We start from the raw sequence: 24,180 nt of genomic DNA, 5'->3' as shown, positions 1-24,180 counted from the left end.
AGGGTAAGGACAAAGCTGTGCTTGAGACCAAACGGGAAGCAAGACTCTGTGTTCTTCTTTATTCCTCCCACTACTAACAATGAAACAGTTTCTTCATGAGTCCAATAAAGCTAGCTCTTCTGACAGAGAGAGACTAAGTGTTCTGAACCCCTCAAAAATGTACAGGTGTCTAGAATAAGGCAGTCTTGAATACAAAAGGAAAACACAAACAATAAACTAAAATAACACAAAGCACAAATCTATCTAGGTCAAAGACAGATATATCCGTACACATATCTTCTACCTTATAAGATCTGCACACTAATCCTGAGATGGTAAGTATGGCAGGTATGATTGCACATTTTTGAGTGAATGAGGAAACTGAGGCTTAGAGAGATTAAATTACTTGCCACTCATACAAAGAGGTTAAAACGGCCACGCTGAGATGTGAACCCATGTTTCCTAAATGCAAAACATCCTGAGTCCAACCACGATTCATCATTTCAATTTTTGACCATTCTATCCAAGTCATTTTCTTTCATCTATACTTCCCACAACAATCATTTCTCTACTAAGGAGCCAGAGTGGTCTTTTCAGAGTGAAAAATATCACACCCCTCTTTTGAATGAAATCCCTCCAATGGCTTCTCTGAAGATAGGATAAAAATGCAGACTTCTTGGCAAGGAAGCCTGTGGGTGACAGAGCCCCTGCCGACCATCCTTCCCAGGGCTTACTCCACTCCAGCCATGGGCTTTCCCTATTCTCCTTGAACCTGACAGGCAGCTCTTGCTTCACGGCCTCTGTATTTACTATTCCCTCTGCCTAGAATTTCTCCCGCATGGCTTTCTCATGACCGGCTCCTTTATGTCACTCCATTCTCTGTTCAAGTATCATGCAGCCTCCTCTAATTACCTCTAGACTCTTGCCTTATTTTTAAAAAAATCTCACTTATAGCCACTTGAAATTATTGGGTTGTCAGAAAAGTCATGATGTATTTTTTCTATGTTTTTCGTTGCAAAAATGCGTAATGACTTTTCCAACAACCCAATATCTTCAATTAGCTTTAAGTATTGAGAATGATCACTATTATTTTCCTACTTGGCAGCTTTGTGAGACTAAAAGTCACGATGGTATATTTGTTTAAACAATGTTTTGGCATTATTCCTACTGGGAAGATATTTAGGACAGGAACCATGAACCTTTTGGACCACTTTTTCTTTTATTGTTAGTTTCAGGTGTACAGAACAATGCAATAGTTACCCTTTTCACCCTCACAAAGTAACGACCCCCCTCCTCCCCCGATATCATGCTTATCTATTACAATTCCATTGAATCCGTTGAAATCAGTATGAAGGTACCTGAAAAATCTGAAAATGGAACTACCTTATGACCCAGCAATCCCACTCTTAGGTATTTATCCAAAAAATCCCAAGACATTAATCCGAAAAAATATATGTACCCCTATGTTCATTGCGGCGTTATTCACAATAGCTAAGACTTGGAAATAATCAAAATGCCCATCGGCAGATGACTGGATTAAGAAACTTTGGTACATTTACACAATGGAGTATTATTCAGCTATAAAGAAGAAGGAAATAGTACCCTTTGCAACAATATGGATGGACCACTTTTGATCACCATTATCGATTGAGGAAGGAGCTAGCTTGCATTGACTTCTGAACTGCTCCACCTGCTGGACCAACGAGACCCTAACAATTTTAAAGTACTTCAGCTTCATTGGGATGAAATGAGAAACATTTTCAGCAGAAATCAATTTCTAGCATATAAAAATTATTTTTTAAAATGTTTTATCCAATGTTAAAGTTTTTGTTCATTTTCCATTTATTTAAAAAGTCTAAACAATGTTCTGCTTATTCAAAGCAGAATGAAGTGACAAATGGTTAGACTTTAGGAAAGAGGTTTTATTCCCAGCAAGATAATCTTCAATGTTATTTTTATTACATTTTTATTTCCCCAGTGTAATTGTATGTGTACTGACAATTCTAAATAGTTATATCATTAAGTTAAGCAGAGTTACTATCAATGATAAAAATATTTTCAAAAGCAAACTAATAATGATTTTCTTTGCCAAATGATTCATGATGGGGTTCCCTGAAAAGCAAACACCCCTGGAGTTTTATAAATAAAACTTAATTTATATGGAACCATCCAAGATTATACATGCATTTAAAAATGTCTAGATAGAGTCTCCTTATGTAAATGCTCTCCTATGATTCCCAGGAGTTTGGTGATCCAATCCTGCCCATAGGCCAGGCTGGAAACGCAGACTTTTGGAGAGAACAATGTCAGGAACTCTTCTGCCTTGAACACCACAAGTATGAGTAAGCACTTACCATCTTGGTGAAGCTGCATTACGCAGCAAAAGCAGAAGAGGCAGACGTATGCAGCACAAGCCTACTCCTTTGTTTTTATTAGGCTCTTAGACTCTAGTATACATCTCTTTAAAAGATATGGGTTTGTCTTCTATTTCTTTGGTATTTCCCGAAGTACACTGAATATTGGATAGAACACTTAGCAAATCTTAATAAATTTTGACAAGCCAAAACTATTTTTTACATATAGCTTAGGCTGAGAAAGTTAATGGTGTGCCCTTTTTAAGTATCTTGCTTTGTAAGTTTTAATAAAAGGGCAAAATAAGATGCAAGAAGAGAAAAAAAAAGTACAAAATGGCAAAGGGAAAAAAAGGAGAAGGGCATTTAAAAGGTTGCTAGTAGATATAAATTCTTATTTCGACTTTGCCATTTCCCTGTTTGGAGTTGAATTTTTGTATTATTTTTCAATACTGATTATGTCATCCTGGGCAAGACTGGGTCTATGTTATTTGAAAAATTGAGAAAATAAAACTAGGTGATAATGAAAGAAATATTAAGGCTATTCATACTTTGGTATCTAAACTCATTTCTTAATTAACAGCTCTATTTAACTGCCAACCTTTAGAATACTCGTAATTGACAGTTGTAATTCTGTGGAACATTTTAGGAAGTCAGAAGTAATTAAAAAAAAACCCACGAACATTTAAAGGAGGTCAAATTTCAGGTAACATCACAAACATATTTTATGCTCATCAGAACACAATCAGCTTAAAAATCTTCAGAGTAGTCTACTAAATCACAACAGACACACCTGAGACTGAAGCCTTTTACTGGGAAAATATTTCACTTTTCTCTGTGCTGAGAAAATCCTGTAAGTGCAGAAAGCTAGGAAGAAGCTAAGAAATAATAAAGAATAGGGACAATCTCAAGGAAAAGAGACCAATAGACATAGAAAGATACTTTTTTCAAGACATTTTGCCATCTGTGCCTCTCCAAAAGATGCCAGGCAGCTCCCCAGCCTGAGGGGTAAGGCAGGCTCTTCTCAGGAACCCTGGAAGATAGCCCATTAGGTTTCCCCACTAGGAAGATAAAGAGCAGCAGATGGGATCCCGCAATTGTCAGGAGGTTATTTGGAAATGCAAGGCCATGAGATTGGTGGTGTTCACTGTTACTCAGTTAACCTTTCCTTCCTTTCATTTTTCCTTTAATGAACTCTTTAATTTTACATGCTGGGTCCCCTACCAATGCTATTCATATCTGCTTGCCCTTTTTATTTATTTCATTTTAAATTTCTCTTTAAAAATAAATTCTTGCTTATTTTTTCAATCTCATGTTTAAGAAAGATACATTTGCAATATTCTACCAAAAGATTTGTAGCTGTGCTCCACGCAGGACAAAATTCAAGCATTAAAAATGCTTTATTACTGAAAATGTTCTACTTGTGGGCAGAGCAAAGAATCAGTGTGCTTTTAAAGAAAGCACTGCAGAGAACTGCCAAACTTGGAAATTTATTGATATGTAAAAATTTTATTGCTCTGGTACTTCTCTAAATTTGGAATGGTTCTATTTTATATTAACACATATAAGCCATACTTTTAGTCAACAGTCAAGGCTTTGTGGAAAAATAAGAATTTCATAATTTTTCAAATTGGATATTTAATATATAACCTCTTATCCCTGTGTAGTTGCAAGAACCATAACAACTGAGTATATTAAAAAAAATTTTTTTTTAAAATTCTAGAGACAACACATTTGGGCATATTTTGCTTTCTTTTAAAGCTATTACTACTGTAGCAAGCATCTTCTGAGAAAATCTGTTCAAATAAATATTCCCTGATTTTAAAATCTTTTCATTTCTCTAACTGTCCACTGAGCATATCAAATCACGATCCCTGTTTGCCATGACGACAGGCACTTTCTACTCGAGATTTGGGCTTTCAGTGCCAACATCATTAAGAGATTCTTCAAATTACTTTTTAAATGTCTTTTTCCCTCAGGATTTTCACTTATATCTAATTAGACTACTTACTCCATGCCATGTAATCCCTGTTGCCAAAACTGCTAAATGCTTCAATAAGTAGGAGGAGGGCATCAATGGAGCAAGACAGATGTAATGTCACTGGTTAAAAATAGAAGTGTGAAGCAGCTGCCTTAATTATGAGGCTTATTAATTCATGGTGTTAAAAAAATTTGGCAAGAGTTCTTATAAAATATCTAACCTTTCCAAATAGCATATTGTTTAAAACTTAAATACATGTGTTCAATAAGGAATGTTGAAATAATGATTTTACCAGTAATTAACATCTTCATTTATTACCTATAATTCATAGTTACAAAGTCACACAATTTTAAAAGGAACTTTGCTTCTTAATTGACTTTTTAAAAGTGTATACCCTTATATTTCAATGATTTAAAAATTTTTTTTTTTACAGTTTGAATTAAATCATAAGATAGGGATGCAAAATGCTAGGAGAGAAAGAAAGATATAGGAAAAAGAGTTCTAAAGAGGTACTTTCTATAGAACCTGGAAAAACTTAATTATTTCATTAAACTTCAATTTCATTTTTTATATATTAACATTTACCATGAAGGGTTGTTTGATGATTATAAATACTGTATATAAAGTGCCTGGCATGTGGTAGGTGCTCAATAAAAGGTAGTGGTTATTATTATTTAATGGATATATTGGAAAGACAAGATTTAAATAAATGAGCTACTATTATACAATAACATTAGTGAAGAGAAATAGTCTCAATACAACCTTTGGCTTTATACCTACACTTAAAGGCAATGGCATCTAAAAATGTAAGCCAATAACAGATCAGTTTCTTAGGAAGATGAGGAGAAAGTGGAAACAGAAGTTTCAAAGAGGTGTTATTAGAGAAAAATACATTAGTGGAAGTGTATTTTCTTTTACAGTGTTGACTGAAATAAAGACTTACATGTAATCAATAGGAACTAGCACCTTAAAGTATAACAGACTGCCACATTTGAAAATATAAATATCCCCCTCCCCCACAATATTCTGAAGGATAAAAATATTTTAAGTATCTAGTGGGCTGGGAGAAAAAAAAACCATGCAAATGTCCCAATGGTCTAATCCTAATCTGTGCCTTCCCTGGTCTGTACCACATGATCATCATCTATCACACCACACATGACAGGCACAATTCCATCTTCGCTTTTAGTTCTTTAGTAGTTTCACCATTAATAAATTCATTCCAGCCCTTTTTAAATCTATATATTTTTTACCTATATTATATCCATCAATTGAAGTAATAAATCCTCTGAGTTTATTACTTGCAGGATCAGATGGAACTTCCAGCTAATTGAAAAAATTACTCTGTTCAAGATCTAAAGAGGGGCTTCCTTCATACAGTTCATGATCTGAATTTCAGTTACTCTGATTCAAAGCCTTTGCCTGTCTATACTGAAATGCCCTATTCACATATCTTCTATCGTTTGAGTAGTTCACTTGGACCCACTCAAATGTTCTCCATGATGTTCTTTTGATGTGGGGCCAAAAAAAATGTATCTAGCAAATCTCCTACATAGGGCAGATGAATATGAAGGACAGAATACTATAACCTGATTTGTTTGCAGAGACTCTTTTTGACGATGAGCAACATTCTGCTGCCATTCCTAGAGCATGATACTGAGCTGGTGACCTCAGTCAGTAACAACACCCAGGTGTGTTTCAGAGTTTATTACCATGGCCCACAGTTTATCTACACACACACACACACACACACACACACACACACACANACACACACACACACACACACACACACACACACACACAGAGTTTGTCAGTAATGTTGACTATTCCATCTCCTGTCCCTAGAAAGAACCTCATACATTTGAGGCCAAAAATGAATATTTTGTTGGATGAAGCAATATATGGTTTGTGAGTAGAAATGTGACCGATGGAATTTAATATGGACAGATGTAGAGCAACATTAAGGATAAAACATCTAATTTATGCATGCTCCCTTATATGCTTAAGATATTTCTTAAGACAATTTCGTTTAGCATAGGTCCTTACTACTTGGAAGAGTCTAGTTCTCATCTTTAAACTCAGAAATTTCTTGTTGCTTCTATCCTTTGGTTAAACCGGTTATATTATCAATATAATACCATTCTGCAAAATACCAGGCTGACCCCAACCATCCTAATGATAGAGGAAAAGAATAAGAAAGGTAGAATTCAGGAGGTAGGGCATAAACGTACCTAATACATGGAATTTTTTACCAAACCTGATAACCTTCTGCTATGAAACACTGTGGAAAAGGAAAGCAGGCAGTGTTAAAAACACTGAAAAGAAGCATACCATGAAATGATCTGATTAAATTCTTTCTCTTTTAGTTTTGAAAGAAAATGTTTTTTCTAGTAAATATTATAAAGGGTATAAAATTTTATCCCTACTGAAAAATAAATTCTAATTCTTACTTCAGAAAACTTGATATATACAAAATGACTGAATAAAGAGTAAAAATTCCAATTCACTTAAATAAAGGAAAAACAACTCTATGCCAAGTATGAGAGTCTAAATATATATCTTCTTTAAAGGAAGAATAGGTTTGAAAAAAGGTACCAATGATCAGTGATGAATATATAAAATCTAGAGATCATAACTTGAAACTTTTTATGTCAACTGAAGAGAAATAATAGATTATGTATTTTTAAATGCTTGTTGAATTGATGTTTTAATATTCTTTTCATTCTAAACAAATCTTCTAGTTTGTTTTATCTGTGCCAGCAATAAGCAATAACCACATTGTAACATATCCAAAGGACCTAAAAAATCTTAAAATACATAATTTCTACACTATCATTAATGCCACAGAAAACAAAACCCAAAAGTTAAATACAATACGTAACCTAAGAAATAACGAGAAAACTTCACTGCCAAAATTAAATTGATAAAAATATAATAGTAAGTTCAAAGTAATACTAAGAGAATAGAAGCTTTTCAGTTGTGATCGTCCCAGGAATACTAAAAGTTACTCTTAAAAGTAATTAATAAATTAAAAAAAAAGAAAAGTTTTAAAATGACTTTAGAAACATCAATGGCTGTATCTTGGCAAAAGGAGATGCTGATAGTGAATAAGTTATAACACTGAATTGTTCAAAACCATGTGACATGATTAAGCATTTCAATAACAAAAACAATGATAATGGAAATAGGCCTTTGAAACACTAGTGCTACCCCTCCACTGCTTTTCTTTGCTCTGTTGTGCTTATGATTCTGTTCTCTATGGCTTCAGTCTTCTCGACAGCTTCTTCCTTCTTGTTTCAAAACCACAAGGAGATTAATATACATTTTTGGAGGTGAGAGTAGAGAAGAGAATGAGGCTATGTGAGTTATTTCAGAATCTTCGGTGTGGTCACAAAAAACATTTAAAAATACTTCTCAATGAAAGAATGATTTCTAGAAATTGTTCTGTACTTATTTCAAACACGATCTTGCTTTATTATTGAATGTTTCTCTGTTAGTATACATATGTTCTCTTGTGAATGGACAATAATCCCGAGACCAGGGATTAACACACAGAGGTACCTGCAGATCTTGTCAATGTGAGCCCTACAGTTCTAATGCCCCAGTATCTTCATTCAAAAAAAAGTCTCACTGAGATATTACAGACTTAGACACTATCTGGCAGATGCTGAGAGTTCCTTGGACTATATACCACAAAATAAAAAGATTACATCACTGTTGCTATGGAAATTATAAATAGGTACAACACCTATACAAATGCACTTTTGAGTTTGTCTTACATATGCTTGCAGATGATTTGTTTTATTCAGTTATTCATAAAAGAGTTGACTTTATTTTAATAAAAATATACCATGAGATCAGCATAACTTGTTTTAGGCAGTGTATTGTTGGAAAGAAACAGGCTGCTGAAAGGATGTGGAAAGGCCTCTTGTTCTGATCAATGCCTTTTCATAGAGAAGACTGAAGAAAATAATGACTTAATTGCCTTGGTGCTGTATACATTTTGGGCTTTTCTCGTGGGGTTGAGGAGGATAGAGAATGTAATAGGCATATGGTTTTCACAAACCTCCTTTACAAACAATGTGCATTTAGTCTTAACATCACATACTTTGTACCCCCGCAACTTCGGTATCTTTCACCTCAGAGTGTGTGTGTGCACGCGTGCGCGTTTGTGTGACATGAGAGGTAGCCTAGTGCAGCTGTTAAGAACCCGTACAGTATAAATTTCCTACAATAGCACCTATTATTAGCTATACTTATATGAGTTCCCAAGGTAGACAGTGCTTTTAAATATTAGATTTGGTAAATATGTCAAGGTAGGTAAATTTGAAAAAAAATTCATTCTTAAATCTAACAGATACTAGTTTAAGATGCTTTCCCAAATTAATTAACCATGTATTTTACTGTCTTTCCCCCAGATAAATTCTGTTTTTATGAATCTAAACTGGGAAATGATAAAAACCTTATTCTTAGAGATCTAAAAAGTTCATATTTTTTTATACTCTTACCTCAGAAATGAGTTAATTTTACAAAAAAAATCATTTTTTCAAGAGCTGCCTCATATACTTTAATTCTCTACTCTTTTCTGTAGAGCAAATGATAGAAAACTGATTAATATAGGATCCATAGATCCATCAATTCATTAACAAATATTTTCTGACTCACTACAAATGTAGTTGGCCCTATGCTGTGCACAAAATGTACCCACTAGTTTCTCAAAGGGAAAACAGTGAAAAGGTGAAAAACTGTGAATGGAATTTTGAAGCCTATTAAAAATGATAAAGCAATAGGAAAGAACAGGAAAAAAGCTAGTAAATGAACTACATTAAAATCAGTGAATTTATAAGGGAAAGACCTTAAAGACTAATCCAATGGTTCTGAACTTAAAAAAAAAAAAAAGCACCAACACTCCTGAGGGGTAAAATAACATACAATACTACTTGTAATGTATATCCTGACTAATGTGCCAACAAAGTTTTATGGTATATTATTATACTTAAACTACACAAGGACAAAAAAAAATAAGGCATATATAGTATGCAGAAAGGAAGATGAAAAAGATACTCCTAATAGTAATTTTAACTTCAATATTAAATTTAGTTCTTAGCTTCTTGGCAAGAAAATGAAAATGAACACAATATAGTTTTTCACCATGGGATAAATCTGTTGTATTTTTTTTTTTAGAAGAGGAGGAGATAGAGAGTTAAGCAGCTTTTCTGGCATTAACTCTAAGAGAACTAATCATGTGGATCCTTACGTAAAGAAAATTCAGTAACACCATGGATTCAAGAAGAATTATCCTAAAGAAGCAATAAGAAAGGCTTTCAATTATAATTCAGAGAGATTATTATATTGAAGGATGGGGTGATCACCTGGCTGCCAAGGATAGCCCAGTTTATACCTATTATCCTGGCTTAAATATTAATAGTGCCCCACTTCATTCTCAGAAGGATCCAAGTTTGGATGATAAATTATGTGGTCATCTTATCTGTAGGGAAGTTGGTCCAGATATGCTGCTTTAGTGATTTTGTTTGACAGATGAAAGGACATTAACAGTTTCTGTTAAATTTCAAGAGGAACTGGGTGGCAACAATTAAGACCCAAATTAAAAGAGAAAGTATGGAATATATAATGTATTATCTCTTTATATAAAAAAACAATGTAATAATGTAATGAAACTCACACTCAGAATTGAAAGCAATTCCTCCGAGCTGCATTCAGGCTTCAAACGCTCCTTGAACATTTTAACTGTTTGGTGCTTCAAATAGTAATAAGAGGCAATTCGGCCATATGTCAGAGGTTCAATGCTCCGATTATCCTATTTCAAAAAAAGGTAAAATGACATAAAAAAAAGTACAATAAAAGTGCATGCAGTTAGAAAATTAATAGTTCATATTGAAGTTATTATTGCAACAACTCTGTTAAACTTTTTGGTTATCATTAGAAGCCAAAGCTCTACTCTTAAAATGCTGGGCAATCTTTTCAATTGAAATGTATGTGACTAAGTCATACCTCTCCAATTTCAATACAGTAGGAATGTTCCAATTCAACCAGGGACTTCTCAATTAGATACGACAAAAACTTGTTCACAGAATCATGGCTCACATCACTCAAACTGTAGTAGCTAGAAAATAAGCAAGGTTTCAAGATATCTTCTATTAAAATCATTGCTTCAATTTCACATCATTCTTTTTGGAATTTCAAAAAACAATTACATTTACAGCAATTCAAAGAAATAAAGCAATTGTGAATACCATTTCTATTTTATAGATCAAATCCCCATAGTAAAATTTGTTGACACTGATGACAATACATTAAAATATGTAAGGTAAGTAGATCAAATTCAGCAGCACATTAAAAAGATACTAACTTTGGAGTGTTAAAACTGACATTACTTCAATTTACACATCTACAGCAAACTGAACTTATGCACTAGATTAGAAAAGGTGAGGAACATATATATGTATATAAATATATAATTCTCTTTTACATGTAAACACCCATTCTCAATTACATTAGAAAACTGAAAGAACTATTGATTTGGATGGTAGATGAGCTCTTTGGGGAAATTTCATCAATTACTGTTCCCATAATGCTTAAGGAACAAATGTCACCCTAAAGACTGGAAGGGACGTCATCAGGCTAACAATACAGCAGTCTAAGTAAGCTCCTAGACAGAGAAAACACAGAGGTTCAGCTCGGTATATTCTCCAAGTAAAAGCCTAACGACATGCAATTCACCTGAAGGCTCCTCTCTGTTACTCCGAGAGGTTCTTGGCAAATCTCAAAAATCACTAGAAATCTATGTCTGGGAATAGATCCAAAAGGTGAGGGATTGCCCCCACAGGCACGTCAGACCTCTATTTCCTGCTGGGTTAACTCTGTACCCTAGTCAGTATGGAGAGTTTGGATGCCCTACCTCCATCCAAATCAAGGAACAGGAGTGGAAAGTGGCCTTAGACAAGAGACTCATCACTGAAACCCCAGCACCAAGGTTTTCCATCTGTACAGGACCAGGAAGGGGACATGCACAGCTTGGGAAGAAAGTGCTGTAATCTCAAATGGCAGAGGCCTAAAGGAAACCACAGTCTGTCAAGTATAGTAATTTTTTTCTTTTTTCAAAGGGCAAGATTTGGGGTTAGTATACTATAAAAATTATTTTAAAATACAAAGCAGGTCTTAAATCATGGCAGGATATATTTTTATTACAAAGAGAAGTTAGCACAAATGGCTAGGTATAACCAAATATGAGAGTCTCCACTAAGTAAGGAATAATAACAGGCTATTTATTTGGGAAAATAACTGTAAATCATAATTATATCCTGAAGATTTTAATTTTCATAAAAAAGAATGTTATATTTAATTTTGTATGTAGAGAAATTATTGACTTTCCTGGAAAAGTTCGTGACATAGACCAAAATAAAGCAATATTTACCAGTGAACAACAGATAAATAACTATTGAAACCAGTGCTGTCATTAATTTAAATAAAATGTACAAACTTTTATCTAACTAGGGATATGTCAAAGGGAAAAACCAGCATTAGAAGCCAACAGAAAATATTTCTTTTATCCTGAAAAATGACTAAGAAGAAGTATTTAATTAGAATAATGTATTCTGCTTTAGAGATGAAAATAAAAATTCTGGACATTCAAAGCCCCATAAAAGAGACAGACCCCTAAAACTATCCCAAATTATAGTTGACCCTTGAACAACATGGCTTTGAATGGCATGGGTCCACTTACATGTGGATTTTTTTTTTCAATAAATACTGTAAATGTATTTTCTCTTCCTTATGATTTTAAAAAACATTTTCTGGGCCAGCCGACTGGCACGATGGTTGAGAGCTGGCTTGGGACGCCAGAGCCCCGGTTCGGATCCCACATATGAGGGCCAGTGACACTGCTCTCTGCAGCTAAGGTGCTGAACAACGGCTCAACCTGGAGCTGGGCTGCCGTGAGTCACCGGCGACGGCGTAGGCTGCAGCCCCTGTGGCAGTGGGTTACCATGGGCTACCGTGTGTAGCCAGCAGCCAGCGTGAGCGGCAAGCAGCCGCAATGAGCGGCTGTCCAGAAGCCGGTGACTGATCTGCCTCGCCTGGGAAGAGCGCAATGATGGTGCCAACTTGGGCCAGTGAAGCCACGTCCTCCACAACTAGACTGAAGAACAAAAGGACAGCAACTTGTCTGTTCCCCTTTCCCCAAATCACCAATAAAAATCTTTAAAAAAACCCCACAAAAAACCCACATTTTATTTTCTCTAGCTTACTTTATTGTAAGAATACAGTATATAATACATGTAACAAACAAACTATGCATTAACCGGCTGTTTATGTTACAGGTAAGGCTTCTGGTCAACAGTAGGCTATTAGTAGTTAAGCTTTGGGGCAGCCAAAAGTTATACGTGGATTTTCGACTGAACGAGGCTTGTACCCCTCACCCCCACGTTGTTCAAGGGCCAACTGTATTAACAATATATTTTGTCTTTCATTTTTTCCCAACAAATGAAATTTATCAGCCAAACTTTCTGCAATGTAAGTCTTTATACAGTAGGCCCTGTGTATCAATGGTTTTGCTTTCTGAGGTTTCAGTCACCCATGGTCGATAGGCGTCCAATAATATTAGATAGAAAATTCCAGGAATAAACAATTTAGAAGTTTTAAATTGTGTGCCATTCTAAGTAGTGTGATGAAATCTCGCACCTTCCCACTAAGTCCCACTGAGATGTGAATCATCTCATTATCCATGCTGTATACACTACCCACCCATTAGTCACTTCATAGCCATCTTGGTTATCAGATGGACCATCGTGGTCTCGCAGTGCTTTTGTTCATGTAACACTAATTTTACTTAATAATGGCCCCTAAGCACAGGAGTAGTGATACTGACAATTCAGATATTCCAAAGAGAAGCTATAAAGTACTGCCTTTAAGTGAAAAGGTGAAAGTTCCTGATTTAATTAGGAACAAAAATCATATGCTGAGGTTGCTAAGACCTATGATAAGCAGAAATTTGGCATCCTTAAAATTGTGAAGAAGAAAAAAGAAATATGTGCTAGTTTTGCTGTTGCAATTGCAAAAATTAGAGCCACAGTATGTGATAAGTGCTTAGTTAAGGTAAAAAAGGCATTAAATATGTGGGTGGCAGATATGAAAATGAGTTCCAATTGATGTCAATGTGTTGCGCCAGAAAGCACTGAGCCTGTACAAAGACTTTAGCAAGAAATCCCCTGAAATGAGTGACCACATTCATGTAACTTTTATTACAGTATACTGTTATAACTGTCTGATTTTTAGTTGTTGTTAATCTCTTACTGTGCCTAATTCATAAATTAAACTTTATTATAGGTGTGTATATATAGGAATAAACATAGTATGTGTGCTTTGGTACTATCTGTGGTTTCAGGCATCCTCTGGGGTTCTTGGAACGTATCCCCTGTGTATTTCATATTCATTTGTCTTGATAAGCCTATACATTTTCCAACACATTTTTCAGGTGTTTGGATAAATATACTATTGATAAAGTTATTTCTAAATGGGAAAAACTAGTGAAAATGTGCCTAGGACACTGAATAAATAACACCATTTATAGAGCAAGAATTAAGCTACTCTTTATGCAATTAAAATTACAGAAGGAAGACATTATGAAAATAATATTACCATAAAAAACACAAAGCTAAAAATTCTATTTTTATCCATAAATTTATCAGGCCACTTGAAAACAAAAAAATCTCATGGACGTTGCTACTGATTACCACAAGCCACCTTTATAAACATAACTGGAATGCCAACTTTACCATTTTATGCCTTCATAAATAAATTTGATATAGTACTTACAAATAACATTTAAAACCATTAATAATAAAAACTTTCCTGCAAAAATTGTAGGTTCTTTTTTATATTTATTTTATTCACTGTTTTATGTATTTACAAGATATATTTTAATGGGCTAATATTCCTTCTAATGTTTGTTTATTTAAATCTTTTGGGAAAATTTTTAGACTAATTTGTGGCTTTTATCCAGATAAAGTACAATCAGCGTAAATAGTTCTTAAACATTTAAATTGCAAAAAAATTAACTAAAATCATGTCTCAGAGACTATACCAAATTATTTGATGACTACATTAAAATATTATTCATAATCTAACTTGCTAAAAATTAACAGACATTTTAGCAGAATATCTTAAAAACCTTCCACTGATATTTCTTCCTAATATAGTTCTTTTCTAATGTACTGACCAATATTATTATTGACTTACATAAGACAAGAAATACAAAACTCAATTTAAGTAACTGAACTGACATAAAATTTATTCAGTATCAACACTTTTATACTTACAATATCTGGGGCTAACCTAGAATTTAAAAATCCCTAAAATTGTTTTTGTCAGTTATTATGGTGCGATAACTTTTGTTTATTTATTTTTAAAAAGTGACAGCTTTTAAATATAAGGCATGCTAGTTAAAATATTATATTCAAGAATAGTAAAATCTCAATCATTAAAATATTTGTCTCCTATGCAGCAAACACGAATACCAAAATGCATCTATTTTTGTTAATGATGTAACATCACTGATTTATACCAATTATTCTTTGTTAATATTTCGACTGAGATTCCAAGTTACTTAAAAAATTTTCAAATACTTATAAAAGTAAGATATTATTACTGCATCTAAATTAGACATACAATTTACATGACACTGTTGAATAATAAAAATAAATGTGAATTATATTTTAGGCAACAGAAATTTGAGAGGTAATAAATTCTGACACTTTTCTGTGAATAAAGGATGAAGTTTATATTTATATGATCTTTATTAATAGCATTATTGGCCTTCGCGTCGATCACATAAGCTTTTCAGTCATCGTACAATTTCTAGCCTAAATGATTACAAGCATTTAGCTTAAAACATTACATATCATTATTTCAATAATCACTGTACTTACTTGAAAAAGCATGCAACAGCTAAGTAAAAAGGTTTGTTTTCATGTTGCAGTCTCCACGGTACAAAATTTATAATTTACTGATTATTTAAACAGAAATATTACACAACTGTTTAATTACAGACAAAGGATACAATGTATTTTCATGCTCACTGCATAGAATCATCAAATCATTATCTTCTCTTTGCCATAAACAGACAGCCTACCTTTTTGTCAGCATGCTATTTCATTTATTTCACAGAGAAACCCAGTTTCACAATAATTGACTTGTCAGAAGCTCTAATTTATGAGGCTGAGCTCTGTAAGATTTCTCTATATTGGACTCAACCTGCACACAAGCAGGGTTGAATATTTACAATGCTGTTAACAGGTGCTGAGTTGTTTAATGATTCTAATAGCCAGAAGCGTACTGAGAAAGCCAGCGGGATCACAATTACAGGCTGTTTGAACACAACAATTACTAGTCCCCTGAGAGGTGTGAAAGTCAAAGGCAGTTTGATACTGACTGCATCTAGCACATGGGCTAGACAAGCTAACTTCTATTAGCAGTCCATTGGGAAAAAGTCATGACAAACCTCTCCCTATCATAAAAATTTACAAAGTTCATTAAATTTAAACAATCAAAAAGTGAAACTTTAAAAAAAGTATCTTTAAAAGATCTTATCAAAGGAGAAATAAAAGTATCACATATGAAACCTCAAGTTATCTTTTTCCAACCTAATAAGGATGAAATTTCACCAATCGAGAATATAAGAGATTTTATTGTAATGTAAAACATAGATAAAGTTACACCAAACAGTTTGGATTTAATGTGAATAGCGGCAGCCATTTCCTGTTTGGTTTATGTAAACCTAGCCAGAGATCTCGCTGGGAAATTTTTCATCAGTATTGAAATGCTGCTGCTATAACTGTCAGTACTGGGAAGTCATTTGTTACAGCACCATGTTTTTTTATGTTCGGATTATGCAGCAGTAATAATGACAGAAATAATGAAAGTGGTTACAGGGACAGCTGAAACTACCACAACATTTTTTTCCCCCAGAAATATTTAAAAGCTTTCTCAAGGGAAAACAGAGTAAAACTGAACATACAAATTGAATCCAGAACTCAATTTAGAATATATTATATTTCATGATGCACCAGTACATGTGTTTTTATATATTTGAACAAACTAATGTATATAAGTATGTGTATTTACATATATTTATACATATAAATATGTATCTTTCTATGCATATATGTGTATATTTGCATATATATATAACACATGAGAATATAAACAGATATCATCTCTCAACATAACTGTAACTTAGTTAACGTCTTGGATTTTTACTGATTTTTGCTTTATATGTTTTGACTCTGTTTTTAGTTACCTAAAAACTTGTAAACAACTGTAACTTTTTAGTGATTGTTCTTGTTATCAAGATAAACCATTTTTTGTCCTTTTTAATCTTTTTTGTCTTGAATTTCGTTTTGTCTGATTTTAATCCTACAGCTCTTGCTTTCTCTTTGTTATTGTCCTTCATATCTTCTTTCATTTCTTAATTTTCCACTTGTCTATATCATTTTGATTTAACATGTTGCTTATAAATCATGTTTAGCTGGATTTAGAAAAATGAGTCTAAGAATTTCTGTCTTTCAACAGGGAAGTTTAATTTATAACATTAAATTATTATTGGCCTGTCTCATCATATGAATAGATCCTGTCAGTCCTCTACTCAAAATCCCTACATTGGTTCTCATTTCACCCAGAATGAAGGTCAAAGTCCTGACCGCGGTCCCTCAGGTTGCACGTGCCCTGTACTCCCAGTGAGTCCCGCTAAGCTCCTCTCCTGCTCCTCACTGCCCTGCACTCCATCCACCTCAGCTCCACGCCCTCCTTGCTGTGCCTTGAGTACACCAGACACGCCTGCCTTAGAGCTTCTCCTGGTCTCTTGGCCTAAAATATTCCCTAGATATTCACGTGGTCAACCTTTGCACTTTTTTCATATTTTTGTTCAAATCTCAGAACATTTTTTAATTTAAAAACAATACAGTATTATTAATGATAGTCACCATGCTGAATATTATAACCCCAGAACTTATAACTGAAAGTTTGCCGAACAACTCCCCATTTCCCTCGTTAGCACCTTTAACTAGGCCCACTCTGATTCCCCGCACCCACTCTACCTTCTGGTTCCCCGAGTCTTCCTTACCTTGTTCTTTTCTGTTTTCTTTTCAAAGCACTCATTACCTTCTAACATACTTTAAAATTTACTGTCTCTACTAAAAGAACATGGGGCCATGAAAGCAGAAAATTTTGTGTTTAGTTTACTCATGTATCTTCAAAATGCCTAGAACAGTGCCCAGCACATAGTAGGCACTCAGTAAATAAACTAAGGACTATAGATTTAACTTTTAAATGCTTACACCTTACTATTTTAAGGAGCCAAATGCACCACAGTCAGTCACCACCTGTGGTTCAGCACATTCCTTAAAGACTTCAGCTGTCCTGTCTCCCTAACAATACAGCAAACTCCTCAAGAGTATCCGAAATTAACTAAAATAAGCTAAAATAAATACACACGATTATTCATTTTCTAATATATCATAATATATTGTGATCATATATTATGATCACATCTGAGACATCATCTGATTCTCTGGGAAACTTCATACGTCTAGAATATCCAAAGTTCTGACTTTTGTGCTGTGTATCTGAATTTAGAGATTACCGGTATTACTTTCAAACATATTTTCTTTCAGTGCAAAACAGAAATAAACAGTTGCAGGGCCGGCCGAGTGGCTCAGTTGGTTAAGAGCTCGCTCAAGAGTTTGAGCTGAGCAACAGCGGTTCGAGTCCTGGCCCGAGTTGAGCAGCCGCTGAGCTACCAACAGGTGGCAGGATGGCTCAGCTTAAAAAAAAAAAAAAAGAAAAAAGTAATAAACAGTTGCCCTGCGCTTACCTGGGGTTCATGATAAGACGTCGGAAAAAGTAAGTCCAAGTGATATAGTCCATTGCATCTTGCTTAGATGTTATTGTACCACCGGCAATCTCTGCATTTAAATGGTCAGAGAGCACTCCTAATAAACTGTGTAGTGAGCAAGACATGGGAAACATACATGGATGTTAATGAAGCACACTTTATCTCACATAGTCAAGACTCAGATGTTATGTTCCAAGATACATAAATAATGTGTTTTGTATACTTTGCATATTTTGTATATAATTTTGGGGGAAAGGAATCCCTAGATGGAAATAAGCATAGGCTAACAGGAATAGAGCTAGGAACTTATAGGCGGGCAAGATGAGAGCCAAAGTTAAGATCAGAACCACAGAAGATATACCTTGGAGAACAGGGAAGAGTATTCTTATGGGGTATGGCAGTAAGTGTGGAATAATGTTGAAACGATGTAAGGAGATTTGGCAAGACTGGGGTTAGAGTTATGACAGAGCAAAGATATTCCCTTCATTTATTCCTTGAATATTAACTTCCTAGTTATATACGAAATAATTGTACTAGGTGTTGTAAAGTATACAAAGATGATCAGATGTGTTGAAAGACTGGCATAACAAAATGTTCATTTTAGTTTCTTATGTAAAAAACAAAATAGGGAAGCAATGTACAACAAAAGGTTATGTAAATGATGATATAGGTAACAAAATGCAGGTATTAAAAATAATTTTAGCAAAGGATGTTTTAAGAAAATGAGAAAGTACCCATAATAAAATAAATGAAAAAAAGTTGTTATATTACTCTCAATTTATCACTGGCTGAGCATAAATCCATATAGTCATTTGGAAGGCAATTTGGCAATATCTATTTGAACAATCACAATGAATAGCAATGTCACTTTCCCATTCTCACCTGCTAGAGAAACATTTATATGTTAGGATAGGGAAGCAAAATACTTCACTGCAACATTGTATGCAAGAGGAAAAAATTGGAAACTCTCTAAATGTTCACTAATAGTGAAGTTAATTTATAAACTATAGAACACACTGTAATAGATAAAACATTAACAGTCTTATCAAGGTAGAAATTTAAAATTTTTAGTTAAATTTTTACTGATGTAAACTTTTTTTATAGATAATTTTTTACCAGTTTAAGGACATTCCTTTACATTCCTGTTTGCTATAAGAGCTTTTATTATGAATGGGTGTGAAATTTTACCAAATGCTTTTTTTACATCTATGAGGTAATCATAATTTTTCTAATTTTTTCCTGCTAATACAGTAAATTACATTCACTTATTTTCAAGTAATAAATCATCTTTGTATTTACAGAATAAACTATAGTTAGTTGTAATATATTATCTTTTTTTACACTGCTGGGTTTGAGTGGCTAATTTTTTTAAGGATTTCTACATCTATATTCATGAGAGATACAGGTTTGTTACATTCTTTTCTTGTAAATTTAACTTAAACTTGTCAGGTTTTAGTACCAAGGTTATTCTGGTGTCATAAAACAAGTTGGCAAATATTCCTATCTTTTCTACTGTTAGAAAGAGTTCCTGTAAGACTGATATTATTTCTTCCTTAAATGCTATGAAGAATTCACTAATGAAGCATCTGGGTCATAAGATATCTTTGTGAAGAGACTTCAAATTGAAGATTCAATTGCTTTGACTGATAAGAGACTATTTAGGTATTCTATTTCTTTTTGTGTCAGTTTTAGTAAGTTTTTAAAAAAAATTTATCATTTGATTCAAATTTAAAAAATTATTTGCATAAAGTTTTTCATAATATCTTATTTTCTTTTTAATGTCTTTTGATTCCTGATATTATTTTGTTACTTCTCTCTTTGTTTCCTTGATCAGACTTAAAGGTTTATCAATTCATTTTTCTTTTCAAAGAACTAAGTTTTGGCTTTGCTGATTTTTTTCTAATGTATGTTTGTTTCAGTTCATTAATTCTTGTTCTTATCTTTCTTCTACTTTCTTTGAGTTCAAGTTGCTAATTTTTTTTCAAAATTCTTGCAATAGATACTAAAAATTGATTTTTCATTCTTTTTAAATATATACACTTACACTCATAAATTTTCTCTAAGCACAGTGTTAGCTATATTCCACAATATTTGATGTTTTCATATTTTCCAAATTTCAAGAAATGAACATTAGTAGCATTAATAACAATAAAAAACTTCAATAACTATTTGTGGTATAACTTAAAAACATGTTTTGTCTCTCTTAGTTAGAATATAGTAAAGGAGATGTAGTATATTCAAAAAGACTGATAAAAGGTAGCAAGTGATAAATGTTAGAAATGAAAAATGTGTAAATCTGAAGGAGAAAAGGTTATTTTCAACTGAGAAAATGAGGCAAGACTGTGTCAAAGGGGTAGTAGTTACTGGGCCCACAAAGAAGCATTTGATAATTCTGAAACAGGCCACCAGTCTAAATTATTCACTACAAGTCCTTTTATTTTGGATATTTATTTATTAACTGTACCACAAAGATGCACACCAAACTAATATTTTATTAAATGCTTACTATGTTATAGTGTTCTAAGAACTATACATTTGGTTATTACCAGTATCCCTAGGAGATAGCTAGGAAAGCTATTATCTCCATTTTACACACAGGTGCCCTAAGGCACTGAGGAATCAAATAATTTGCTCAGTATCAAGCAAACGGTGGAGCTCAGATATGAACTCCGGTTGTCTGGCTCCAGAATCAATGTGACTGAACACTGCACTTACACTGCTTCCTTTAAGAAGTTTTAAAAACGAAAATTATAATTGAATGTCGTCTTATAGAGATAATTATATTCAGTTTCACTTCAAATAATTCTTTTGAACTAGTTTTGCTCATTAGATATATTTTTATCTAATAAAATGTAACCACAAAAAAATATCAACTTGCTATGACATGAATTCATTTAAAATAATTTATAGCAAAAATTACCTTGATTCCACTGGGAAAGGTTCGTAAAGAAATTTTTTATAAAAGTCTTTCTTTATGTCATGAACCAGAATGACAGCTTTGCCTTGGTCATCAAACTGAGGCCGCCCAGCACGCCCCATCATCTGGAGTACATCTATAAAAAGCAGAACAAGAGGTATTCTGAAATGTGGCACAGGACACAGGGTATATTTATTGATTATGGCATGTTTGTACAATACAATAAAATAACAAAGGAAACAGTATCTCAAGAACTTGGATGCTGTATCTCTGTTCCTACTATTGAGTTCCCACATGATTAATCAAATCACTATGATAGAAAACTGAGTCCCCAAAAAGTTCTCTCTGTTTATAAAAGTAAGAAAAAGTTTCCTTTGGTTAAATGCTGTTTAAGAGGTATTACTATTTTAATTTAAAAAGACAAAATAACACACATATAGAAAAATCTTTTTAGCACAGTCATTTAATCATTTTTCCCCATGAAAAATGGGTCCATTTAGGCCTCACTCGCCTTCCACCTATGGTATAAATTTCTTTTCTTTTATACTGCAGGTATCTCTGAAGTAAGTAATGACTTAGAAAAAATACAGCATTTACATGTATTCATTGAGTGGAAATACACATTGAGTATATTTCTCACTTCAGAACCCACTGGAAATGCTTTTATCAAGTTTTAAAATATGTCAATAGACTGTCCATGCCCAGATTGTAGCAACAAGTGCTTTGGTTCTAGAAGTCCCAGGGAAGCATCATTTCCAGTGAAATAGATTTAAAATTAAATATTACAATGCTTAAGAGTAATTTATTAAGTATCTGTTACTAACCAGTACTTTTATTTATTTATGTATTTGAAACCATTAGTTATGCTTTTGATGTTTATTGACAAATTGAGTAAATGTAAGACTGGGTAAGTAAAAGCAAATAAAACAGCCAATACTTTGAATAATATTTGCATTAGAAAATAAAAACTTACAATTTTCTCATCGTATCTTAAATGTGATCAATGTTCTAAAATTTAATTCATGTAAGTTTAAATTATTAAGCCTTTAAAAAATAATTAAGGCACAAACAGAAGCTTAAAGTATCTGTAAATTAAAAAAACATTTACCTGTAATGGGAAAATCCACATAACGTCTTGTTTTCCCATCATAATATTCTGTTCCCTTAATAATTACCAAATGAGCTGGGAAGTTCACACCCCAGGCTAACGTACTTGTAGCAATAAGAACCTAAAAAATAAAAGATAATATATCTAACTGAAACATAACTTTTAAATTACATTTAAATATCTGCTCATGGAAAAAAAATACCTGCACTTTACAGTTTACAAAGAGTTCTTCTACTGTTTTCCTGTCCCTTTCATGTAGTCCCGCATGATGCATTCCTATTCCGAAAGCTAGTGTGAGCTTCAGGTTGGAATCTCTTAGTGTTCCAATGATGTTCTCCATCTGCAAAGAAAAGCACAATTATAAGATGTAGGTGCATTAGCTTCAAAATTTTCATATTAGGACTGTATTTGAATAATTTTGCTTTTTGCTTATGACACTACGAGCATAAACATATATGCCCCATCTACAGTTATGATTAAATTAATTGAAAAGAATATTTACTTAGTGAGAATATCTATTCTAAATAAATTAAAGTTTAAATGTTACCCCTCTTATTTTTATGCATCAAGGAAAAAAACCTGTGGGTAAGTGGAATATCCCCTTAATGAGTAACAACTATTAAAGGGATGCAGTGTTGCCCAAAATGTTTCAATGTCTCTGTTTATATTTTGATATAGAAAAACCTATCTTTTTGACTTAGTGCTAAAACTTTAGAAAATATGAACAAAAAGTAATGGAAAAGAAATCAGTCTTAATCCCATCACACAGACAGGAATTGTTCAAATTCAGGTTTTCTCACTGTCTTTGTGACCCAAGCCAGCCAGATAATCTCTTTGAGCCTCAGTTTCATCATTTAAAAAAATCAAACCAGTGTTACTTTTGTTTACTTCTCACTTCTTTGATCAATAGTGCAGTTAAATATTTTTCATATTTACTGGCTGTGTTGCTTTGTAAATCATCTTTTTATTTTTTAGGTGGATGTGATAGAGTTTTTTCTTATTGGCTTGTGATAGGTCTTATGCATTAAGGGTATTAACTCCTTGTCCATCATGTGCTATAATGCTTTCATTCAGTTTTTTTCTTTGTCCTTCATTTAATTTATTTTTTTCTTTACAGACTTAAAATTTTAAATTGATCCCATATGTTTCACTGCTTAGAAAACTTTTTCTCATTTTGAGATCAAATACATATTCACCTACTAGTTCAACTTCTGTAATAGTTTTATATTTTACATTTAAATAATTAACTTGTAATTTATTTTGTAATAGAAAGTATGGTAGATATCTAAGTTTATTTTTCCTAAATAGTTAATCAATTATTTTAGCAATTGTGGTTAAATAATTCCTTACCTCACTTACTTTAAATGCTAATGTTATTACATTCAGAATTCTTATATATTCCAGTTTTTGAATTTTAAAACAGATTTAATATACAGCCTCAGTTTAACTCACTAAATTTTCATGACTAAATGGTTTCTGAAACTCATATTTTATACTTTCTGAATATTCTATCACTTTCCATTCTGGAAAATACTTAATGCAACACAGATTTTATGACAACACGCAGCAAATTTATTTTCTTACAAAACTTACTCCCTGTAAAGAACTAAACAGAAAGTCCACTCTCTTTCCATTTAAGAGCAGAACTCTATCGGGCCTTAAAGCAGAGGATGACACTGACACAAGATGCCACATGGGGAAGTCCTTTCTGGGCACCTCCTTGAGGAGAGTAATACAGGGATCAAGTGGTTTGAAAGTACATGAGCATGTTTTAAAAAGACGCATTTTAGTTATGTCTGTAGCTTCCCTACCAGAGTCCAAGAGTGAACAACACAGTGGAAGAGGAACTTGGAAGTAAGTTCATGTATAATTATTGTATGCCCGAGGACTGAGAAATATTAAAAATGGACGTTGTCTTCAGATTTCATTTCC

General features: G+C 33.3%; 1 protein-coding gene across 1 annotated transcript in view; it reads right to left on the bottom strand.

The window, feature by feature from the left end:
- The window catches only part of ASCC3 (activating signal cointegrator 1 complex subunit 3), a 311,675-nt gene that overhangs the window by 59,310 nt on the left and 228,185 nt on the right, over window positions 1–24,180 (bottom strand). The window contains exons 30-35 of the mRNA XM_019643638.1: window positions 22,451–22,588; window positions 22,249–22,369; window positions 21,144–21,276; window positions 18,203–18,328; window positions 10,327–10,438; window positions 9,998–10,132 (exon numbers count right to left, since the gene is read on the bottom strand). Coding sequence (XP_019499183.1) covers window positions 9,998–10,132; window positions 10,327–10,438; window positions 18,203–18,328; window positions 21,144–21,276; window positions 22,249–22,369; window positions 22,451–22,588 — 765 coding nt within the window. The remainder of the gene's footprint in view (window positions 1–9,997; window positions 10,133–10,326; window positions 10,439–18,202; window positions 18,329–21,143; window positions 21,277–22,248; window positions 22,370–22,450; window positions 22,589–24,180) is intronic.

Source organism: Hipposideros armiger, unplaced genomic scaffold (assembly GCF_001890085.2).
Source record: "Hipposideros armiger isolate ML-2016 unplaced genomic scaffold, ASM189008v1 scaffold_81, whole genome shotgun sequence".
Taxonomy (NCBI): domain Eukaryota; kingdom Metazoa; phylum Chordata; class Mammalia; order Chiroptera; family Hipposideridae; genus Hipposideros; species Hipposideros armiger.
Note: the sequence above shows the minus strand (reverse complement) of the source record. Positions and strands in the feature narration are given on the sequence as shown.